The following is a 9,800-nucleotide window of genomic DNA, read 5'->3' as shown; positions in this document are numbered from 1 at the left end:
CGTATCTTCAAATATCTGGACCTGACTTGCACTTTCCCTTTTCTATTTTCTAATTATGATTTATAATTTAAATTTTTATTATATCTACTTCGATTTGTACTTCAGGGAGCTCGAAGCGCATAATCAGATATCGCTGTGATGATTGTACGCTCTAGTATCAATTGTTTGGTAACAATAAAAGTAAAAGTAACACCTGAGTTTTTCGTCCAAGAGGGCTGTGGAGGGATTCAGTCACTACCCATATCAAAATTTGTGATCAATAGATGTCTAAATATGGAATAATTGGATATGAGGACAGTGCAGGAGGTAACAGATCTGCCATAAATTCCATAGAAAGGGCAGGGAGCTGAATGACCTATAATTGCTCTATTTCTTGTATTCTGGGGAGTGGACTTTATAATAAAGATGATTAAGGGCCCCTTCCAAATGACTCTAGATTTGTTATCATCCACACTACCGTAAATGAAGCAGATAATAAATACACCTCTAGTTTCGGGGTGGGGAGGGAATCAATCTAATTAGTTGCATATCTACCCCCTTCCAGTGAAATTACAAACAGCTTTTGGCAAAAGGTACCGCTAGATAGGCTGAAGAGCACTAATAAAATCCTTACCCTCTCTTTTTTTTAAAGTGGCTGTGGTATTGCACGCGCGCATAAATAATCAGGCAGCTAATATTGTGCACCCTTTTTCAGGAATAGTGTTGCGGAGCGTAGGGAGCTGATAAGCAAAAGAGCTTTTTAAAAGTGCTGCACGTTTTGGACAGACTAGATTGGGCGCGTTTGAGGGGGCCGCCTCGCTGTTGCCCCCGCTGCCCCGTGCTTTCCCCCGCCTGCTCCCGGCCCCCGGGCGGGTGTCCTTTTAGAAAGTAACGTGTATTTTCCCCTCCCTGGCTTGCCCCGGAAGTAGTGCAGTCGGCGAGGGGAGTGAGGAAGATGGCAGAGTCGGAAGAGGAGGTGAAGTTTTTGGTTCAAAGGGTTGTCAAAGACATTGCCAACGCTTTTAGGAGGAACCCCAACATGTAAGGAACAGCAGAGGTAGCCACAGCCTATTCCCGCATACCCGACCAGGCCAGGCCAGGCACCGCCCAGAACCGGCCGATTCAGCGCCGCAAATTAAAGGATGGGAATTTAGGGGGGGGGGGGGGTGGTAGAGACTGTTGTTGGAAGGAAGAGTTGGAGGTTAATCTAAAGAGGATAAGGGCGGAGCATGCATTTAGGAGAAGAAATTGAGAAGTTGGGCAGTTTGAAAGAATTTAATCTGTTAATACCGAGCGCGGGGTTGGGGGGGGGGGAGGGATTTCAAAAATTGTATTTAATTATCGGTTTAAAGACGGTCGCAGCTCGTCCGTGTACGAACCGGCTTGCTTGTGAGGCCATGGATATGAGACAATGATCTCTTGTTATACTGGTGTCCGTCTCATTTCATTTATGTTGAGGAATTCTGCGGCTTTGCTGCAGTTGAGATTTAAGCTATCATTATAGCGGCTGCATTCCTGCAAATTGGAGGTTACAGATGTATGTTGTGTGTGCTGGTTGGCCTACTGCTGATATTTACTTCTGTTGGCGTTTTGATTCATTACTGATACTGTGGTATCTTAATTTACAGTGCGTGTAAATACTTGCAAAAGACCAAAATCTCCAATGGGGAAATGCATGCAAAAGATTGGTTCCAGTGTGAAGGTGGTGTAACTTGCTTTCTCCTGTGTTTTCTTTTTCAGTGATGAGATCGGATTGATTCCATGTCTTGAAGCCAGGTGCAACCGGAGTCCAGTAGTGCTGGTGGAAAATAAACTTGGTCTAGAAAGCTGGTGCGTTAAACTACTCTTGCCCTTCATTCATAGTAAACTTGTTCTCTACCGACAGAGAAAACTGTGGTTGGACAGGGATGGTAAGTGTCCAATATTTTGTACTAAGTGTTGAACTAGATGTGACCATCAAAGAGTAAAACATTTTTTTTGAACTACGTAATTTAATTTGTGTAGTGTAGGATAGCAACTGTTTGAGGTAGTATGATCCCTTTTAATATAGTATAACTGGGCAAGATCATTCACAAGTGCACTGTCAAACAAAATGTATAACCAGAGGATAGATGGCAAAGTGCAGTTGATATGGAAGGCGTAAGGGAGGGGTGAGAGGAGGGATTTTTGGAAGGAATTCCAAAAGTTAGGGGGGGAATTAGTGATGTCATAGTGTTGTACAGCACAGAAACGAATCCTTTGGCTCATTGTGTCTACGCTGACCTTTTGCCCATGTATACTAATCTATTTGCCTACATTAGGAGTGCATCTTTCTATGCCTATTTGTGTGTCTCTCAATGCTTCAAAATAATAATTGTTTGCCTCCACCCCTTTGGGCGTTGTGTACCAGAAATAAATGACTGTTTTTAAAAATAAAATCTGATATTCTGCTCCTCGGGTCCTCTTTTTAAAATGCAGTGGCTTCACCTTAAATGCTTAAATACACACCCCCTAAGAATGAGATTTTGGCTATCTAAGGTTGATACCTCCCAAAGATGAAACAGCTGACAAGTCCTGGAATGAACAAAGAGTATTGTGATTTTCAACAATGAATGGGCGGAAATATTCGCAACCACGGACATTGAGTTGGGGTTTACTTTGAGGCTGGTCTGACACGATGATGGAAAGTTTTTAACCATACCTTGTGCCCTGCGTTTGGCTGACAGTAAAGGCGCTGTTAGAGTTTCACTTAAACTTCAAATGCCTCTGCTGTTTTAGTTATGAAAACTTGTGCTGAGGTGACCATAATTGGAACAGCAAAGATTTCTAATTTTATGGGCAGTTACAGAGAGAGGAGAAAAGATTGAAATTTTCCCTGATATTCCTGGGTCAGCATTCTCTCCAGGTCTGGGAGCACAGGTTAGCATAGAGGTGATTGACTGCCCAGCAATAGATGGTGTGTGTCGCTATCATTTATCTTGGGCTGTTAGTTCTACTGTCTATACTTGAATAGGTCAGTTTTATTACGTTTTCCAAGCTTTTGGATAATCTACAGTGACTCTTTACCCTCATTCTTTTTCCTGACTGTTATTGTGCTTTCCTTTTCATCAAGTTTCATATAATCATCACTGTCATTCCAGAGAAGGAGTTCCTTACATTTTTCATGCCTTGGACCAATACAGTTAAGCAAGGGGGGGGGGGGGGTCCATGGACCCCAGGTTGGGACTACTGTTCCAAACCCATGAGATTCATGGTTTTTCATGTGGGCAAAATCACCCTTCAGATTTTCTGTTTCTCTTGAGGAAAATAGTGGTTTGTTCAGCATTTGTGGTAACAGTAGTACTTCTGAACGTGTTGGTATTAAGACCTTGGGGAAACCTAATGAAAAGGTGGACTGTCGTTTCTTTGTAATGTGCTGGTTATAATGTAGGAACGTGGTAGCCAGTTCACACAGAGAAAGTTCCCACAAAGTGGCAAGGTAATGAGCAGATTATTTGTTTTAGTAATGACCATTGAGGAATAATGTTGGTCAGGATACTACATAATCTTTTGGACTCTTTCAAAATAAGTTTTTTTTTTGAAAGAGTTTAATTCATCTGATTAAACACCAACCTGCTCAAAGGTTCACCTGAAAGATAGGACCTCGGGCAGTGCTCTCTCCCTTGATATTGCAATGAAATGTTAGCCTCGAGTGAAACTTGAACCTATAACCTTCAAATTCAGTAGGTGAGAGGGCAAGCCATTGAGTCATTGCTTAAGTGATTTCTTTTAGCCAGTCATGTTCCCATTTGTATTTTATACAATATTTTTGTTTGTATGTATATCTATCTATATTATCAAATTAGCAAATCCCTCCAATTGTAAAGGGAAAGAGTTAATTTTATGGAGCCTCTTGTGAAACGTTGTTAGATGATATCAAGTACTTTCTATTCTGGTTTATTAAGCAGCAATTTTACAAAATTCTTTTGAGGACAATTAAGTTTTATTGAATGGAATGAGCTTTCGTTTCTCTGAAGATCATGAAAGGAGCTACTGTTTGTGAGGTGTCTAGTTGCCAGAGATTCCAGTGTTAATTATGTTCACTTGTGCCTCTGACGTCATCAGGAGTCATTTAAATAAGTGAGACTTGTTCCTGGCTTAACATTTGATAGAGGCTATACTGTTGGTGGCTTCTTTATTCTAGTTAATATCTTGACTTTAAGGAACAAGCAATTGTCTAGAATATTGTGTGGTCTGATGGCTCCTGCCTGTTTGTGTTTTTTAAATTAAAACGCCTCCCTAGTATTGCACCAATTTCTACTTCACCTCCTCCTCCTGCAATAAATTAACATATGCCTTGTGTTTCTCGATACTCTCTTACTGAATTCAACCCATTTGCATCTACACCAGATCTTGAAGGCATTCTATTTATTTCCCTGTGATCTATTTTGTCTTTCTCAAGCACATCAATATCAGCCAAACAGCTACACTAGATAATTCACAGTACCCAATTAACTTACCAACCAATGTTTCTTTGAAATGTGGGAGGGCATGGCAAAGCCCACATGAGAAGTACAAGTTCTACACACAGTGCAGTTAAAGCTAAATCACTGGAACTATGAGGCAGCAGAACTACCTGCTTTGAAACGCTCCCACCATAAATGATTAATATTCTCACGTCTGAGCTGCAAATTGTGTTCAAATCCTAAATCCTCTACTTAGTGATTCCTTCTCATTCGATTTCCAAAACCATCACCCACTCCATCAGTCACTGCAGCAATACAGCACAGTATTGAGGATGTGCTGCACCACCAAAGGTGCTTAGGGATGAGATTAATGTTTTGGAGTCAGGGTCACACAACCCTTTAGCCTAATGAGTCTATGCCAACTATGATACTCATCCAAAGGAACACGCAGAATGCTGGAGGAGCTCAGCAGGTCAAGCAGCATCATGGAAAAGAGTAAACAAGTCGACATTTCAGGCTGAAACACTTCTTCATTACCTATCTGGCTAGTCCCAATTTCTTGCATTCAGCCAATATCCCTCTAAGCCATGCACCTATCCATAAGACCATAAGATATAGGAGCAGAGGTAGGCCATTTGGCCCATTGAGTCTGCTTTCCCATTCAATCATGGCCTGATCCAATTCTTCCAGTCCTCCCCACTCCCTTGCCTTCTCCCCATACCTTTTGATGCCCTAGCTAATCAAGAACCTCTCTCTCTGTGCCTTAAATACACCCAATGACTTGGCCTCCACAGCCACTCATGGCAACAAAATCCACAGATTTATCACCCTCTGACTGATGTAATGTCTCCGCACCTCAGTTCTAAGTGAACCTTCTTCAGTCCTGAAGTCATGCCCTCTTGTCCTAGACTCCCCTAAAATGGGAAATAACTTTACCATATCTAATCTGTTCAGGCCTTTTATCATTCAGAATATTTCTATGAGATTTCCTCCCCCCCCCCCCCCCCAATCATTCTCCTGATCTCCAGGGAATACAGCCCAAGAGCTGCCAGATGTTCCTCATACAGTAACCCTTTCATTCCTGGAATCATTCTTGTGAACCTTTTGAACCCTCTTCAATGTTGGTATATCCTTTCTAAAATAAGGAGTCCAAAACTGCACACAATACCCTAAGCTCGTGGTCTCGTGAGTGCCTTACAGAGCCTCAACATCACATCCCTGCTCTTGTATTCTATACCTCTAGAAATGAATGCCAACATTGCATTCACCAGCTTTACCACTGACTCAACCTGGAAGTTGACCTTTAGGGCATCTTGCACAAGGACTCCCAAATCCCTTTACACCTCTGCTGTTTGAATTCTCTCCCCATCTAAATAATAGTCTGTCCGTTTATTTTTTCCACCAAAGTGCATGACCATACACTTTCCAACATTGTATTTCATTTGCCACCTCTTTCCCCATTCCCCTAAACTATCTAAGTCTCTCTGCAGGCTCTTTGTTTCCTCAACATTACCCACTCCTCCACCTATCTTTGTATAATCAGCAAATTTAGCCACAAATCCATTAATCCCATAGTCCAAAACATTGACCGACCCCTGTGGAACTCCACTGGTAACCGGCCGCCGGCCAGAATAGGATCCCTTGATTCCCACTCTGTCTTCTACTGAACAGCCAATGCTCCACCCATGCTAGTAACTCTCCTGTAATTCCATGGGCTCTGATCTTGTTAAGTAGCTTCATGTGTGGCACTTTGTCAAAGGCCTTCTGAAAATCCAAGTACTACCACATCTACTGCATCTCCTTTGTCTACTCTGCTTGTATTTTCCTCAAAAAATTGTAGTAGGTTAGTCAGGCAGGATTTTCTTTTCAGGAAACCATGATGGCTTTGGCCTGTCTTGTCATGTGCTTCAGGTATTCTGTAATCTTATTCCTAACAATCGATTCCAACAACTTCCCAACCACTGTCGGGCTAACAGATCTATAGTTTTCTTTCTACTGCCTCCCACCTTTCTTAAATAGCGGAGTAGCATTTGCAATTTTCCAGTCATCCGCCTCCCTCAACCACTTCTTCTGGCAGCTCATTCCATTTACTCCCTACCCTCTCCATGGAAAAAAAATTCCCATGTCCCTTTTAAATATTTCCCTGTTCACCTGTATTCTATCTTGTACTTCCTTACCCTGGGGAAAAGACTGTTCCTATTCAAAGGTCCAATTTAATGTCAGAGAAATGTATACAAAATATATCCTGAAATGCTTTTTCTTTGCAAAACATTCACAAAAACAAAGAAGTACCCCAAAGAATGAAAGTTAAATGTGAGCGCCCCAAAGCCCCCCCAGCTCCCCCTTCCCGCGTGTAAGCAGCAGCAAGGTAACGATACCCCCTCAACCCAGCAAAAAAAAACACGCCTGTTACTGAGCACAAGCGTCAGCTAAGCGATAGCAAAGGCACAGACGTTGCGGTTACCCCAAAGACTATAGCTTTATGGCTCTCATAATTTTAAGCATTGCTATAAAGTCACTTCATTCTCATACCCTACAAAGACATGCCTGGCTGGCCAGCCTCTCTAACTCAGTCCATCTAGTCCTGCCAAAAACCTCAATTGTGTTTCTGCATTTTTTCTAGTTTAAGTATGTCTTTCCTATGACAGTGATCAAAACTGTCCACAGTACTCAGTGTGTCCACACGAACGACTGATACAATTGCAACTACATTCCTAACTCCTGTACTTAGTGCCCTGACTAATGAGGCAATGTTCTAGGTAGTTTTTTCACCATGCTGTCTACCTTTGACATCAAGTTCATGCAGGACTTTGTCAAAGGCCTTCTAACTAGTCAACATCCAACACCCTACCCTCACCTACCATTTTGGCTAGCTCTTCAAAACACTTTAAAAGGGTCATCAAGCCTAAGACCACGCTGACTCACCCCTAATCGGACTCTGTATCTAATTGCTGTCAAACCCTGTTCTTCAGGACTTCCTCCAGTAACTTCCTCACTGTAATATCAGGCTGACCGCCCTGTAGTTCCTGGTTTGTCTTTACTGTCCTTTTTAAATAATTATACACCATGAACCACTTTCCAGTCTTTGGGAACGTCAGTGGATAACGATGGAGTAAATATCTCCACAAGGGCCACTGCAATTATTTCTCTCATCTTCCACAAATTCCTAGTTTGCTCTTGGTCAGTCCCTGGGAATTTGTCCATCTTAATGCCTTTAAGGCTGTAAAACCCTCCTCCCGGTAATATGAATGTCTTACAAACATTACTATTTGTTTCCATGACCTCTTGAGCAGTTGTAATTTTCTCCTCTGTAACACTAAGATGAAATATTCATTTAAAAATCCCACCCATCTCCTTCAGCTTGAGACGTAGGCAACTTTCTAAAGGGAGTTGTCCTCTCCCTAGCCGTCCTTTACTTTTAATGTAGCTATACAAAACCTTCGAATTTTCATAACCCACTAGCGTATCCTTCCCCTGTTTCTCATTTTTTACCCATACTAGGTGCTCTGCCCAGAATTATCATTTCAAAGTACTGATGTTATCCTCTCATCAAAAAGCCAAGCCCTTCAGTGCCCCTGCACCTCTGCCACACCTATGGCATCTGTATCCTGGAATACTGAGCCGTCAGACCTGCCCTTCCCTCAGATATGTTCCTGTTATGGCTGTCGCATTCAAGTCCTCAGAGCCAACCTGGGCTTTGAGTTTGGCCTTGCCTATTAAACCCTGAGCATTGAAATAAATGCAATTTAACAGGTCTTCCCTCCTCTCCCTTTGCTGTGCCCCTGGCTATCCTGATTGCTAAACTTGCTCTTGCTGCTTACCACTTTGTCCCACGACTTGCTCCTGCTCAGAATACCCCCCACCTGCCAATCTAGTTGAAAACCTGTGCAGCATTACCAGATTTTCCTGCAAGGATACTAGTCCTTCTGGTTTAAATGTAACCCGTCCCCCTCAGATAGGTGGCCACTACCCCAGAAACTGATTCCTGCCCCTGCGCCATCTCCTTTGCCTCAACTATATCTGGCACTGGGAGTAATCCAGTGATTACTAGCCTTGAACATACTTGTTAACTTCTTACCAAACTCCCTATACTCATTCTGCAGGACTTTGTCCCTTTTCTTGGATGAATGTACCAGAACCAACAACATTGTTAATCAATGTCTGAGCTTTCTTCCAATTTTTAAAAGATTAATCCTACAGTTTAGTTTAGAAATAAAAAGCTCACTGTAATAAAAAGCAGATGTGCTGATCAGTTACAGCATTTTCACTGTTACATGATTGTCATTTCTAGTTCATTTTTTGTGAAAAGCACAATCTTCCCTTTTGATGCTGCATTTTGTACTTCGGATAACTCTGCTCTAGTGCTCAATTAAGTATGTCTAATTTTTTTTAAAAGAATAGAATCTCAGTAGAGTGGCCACGAAGCCACCACACTCTTAAAAGTCCATCTGCACTAATTTTCTTTTCAGACGGATCCTCCTCTGGTCTAGGCAACTCACAAATGAGCGGAAAGTGGTTTTCTCTTAACTTCACTGTCACCGTGCTGGGTAATTTCCTCTTCCTCCCAAACATTGATGTATACTGAAACATTAATTATCCAAGCGTTAGGATTCCTGCTGTGCCAGCACAGCACTTTGTCCTGTGTACAATCCACTATTTACTTCACTATAATAGCTGATGCACTTTACACAAAGAATGATCTGGATGAATATAGCATCTCCATTGAGTTTTTCATATGATATCATTAGAAATACCATACCAAAAACTGAATAAGTTGGCAAAACCATTCTCCATGGAGTGATGGCGAGTGCCTTAAGGCCAGTAATATTAAATCTTCACTGTAATATTGACCATTCACGGTTTTATCCAGATTCAAATCTTTAAGATCAAAAAAATCTGGAAGAAATTTGCACCTCTAATTGTGAGTTTAAATTCTTTCCTGACCTTTGCACTATGTCTCAATGGACAGCAGTGGTGTTGCAATCAAATTACCAGACTTGTGGGCTAATAATCTATGGAGTTCAAATCCCACCATGGTTACAGTGGTAAATTCCACTTTGTGATAGATTTTTAAAAAAGAATGGACCTCATTAATGACTAGATTGTCATTTAAAATGTAGTCATTTTCACAGATGTCCTTCAGGGATGGAAATCTGGTCTGTGTGTGACTACAGACTACCCCATCCCCATGCGGTTAAGTCTTGTTGCTCTCTGATTGTGGCTGATTAAGCAATCTAGTTCTACCATTATCACCGTACTCAATCAGATTGCGGTAGTTCAAGAAGGCTTCTTCAAGGGCAGCAGATGCTGTCTTTGCCAGATAATTAATCAAGTAAAATAAAATGTTGGTCAGTGAACACAAAATACTCAGCAGATGCTGGGGTCAAAGCAACACGC

The 9,800-nt window shown here is 41.8% G+C and overlaps 1 protein-coding gene across 2 annotated transcripts in view; it reads left to right on the top strand.

The window, feature by feature from the left end:
- Positions 1-863: 863 nt before the first annotated feature.
- The window catches only part of ptar1 (protein prenyltransferase alpha subunit repeat containing 1), a 38,117-nt gene continuing 29,180 nt past the window's right edge, over positions 864-9,800 (top strand). Inside the window, exons 1-2 of one of the 2 annotated variants that reach the window (XM_059974751.1) lie at positions 864-1,020; positions 1,720-1,889. In XM_059974751.1, the coding sequence (XP_059830734.1) occupies positions 935-1,020; positions 1,720-1,889 (256 nt within the window). In that variant the 5' untranslated portion in view covers positions 864-934. Of the gene's footprint in view, positions 1,021-1,169; positions 1,235-1,719; positions 1,890-9,800 lie in introns of those variants that run through there. The other variant, XM_059974752.1, reaches the window with a different exon arrangement.

The sequence above is a fragment of the Hypanus sabinus genome, chromosome 7, assembly GCF_030144855.1.
Source record: "Hypanus sabinus isolate sHypSab1 chromosome 7, sHypSab1.hap1, whole genome shotgun sequence".
NCBI lineage: Eukaryota > Metazoa > Chordata > Chondrichthyes > Myliobatiformes > Dasyatidae > Hypanus > Hypanus sabinus.
The sequence above is the reverse complement of the archived record's forward strand: the minus strand, read 5'-3'. Positions and strand labels throughout refer to the sequence as shown.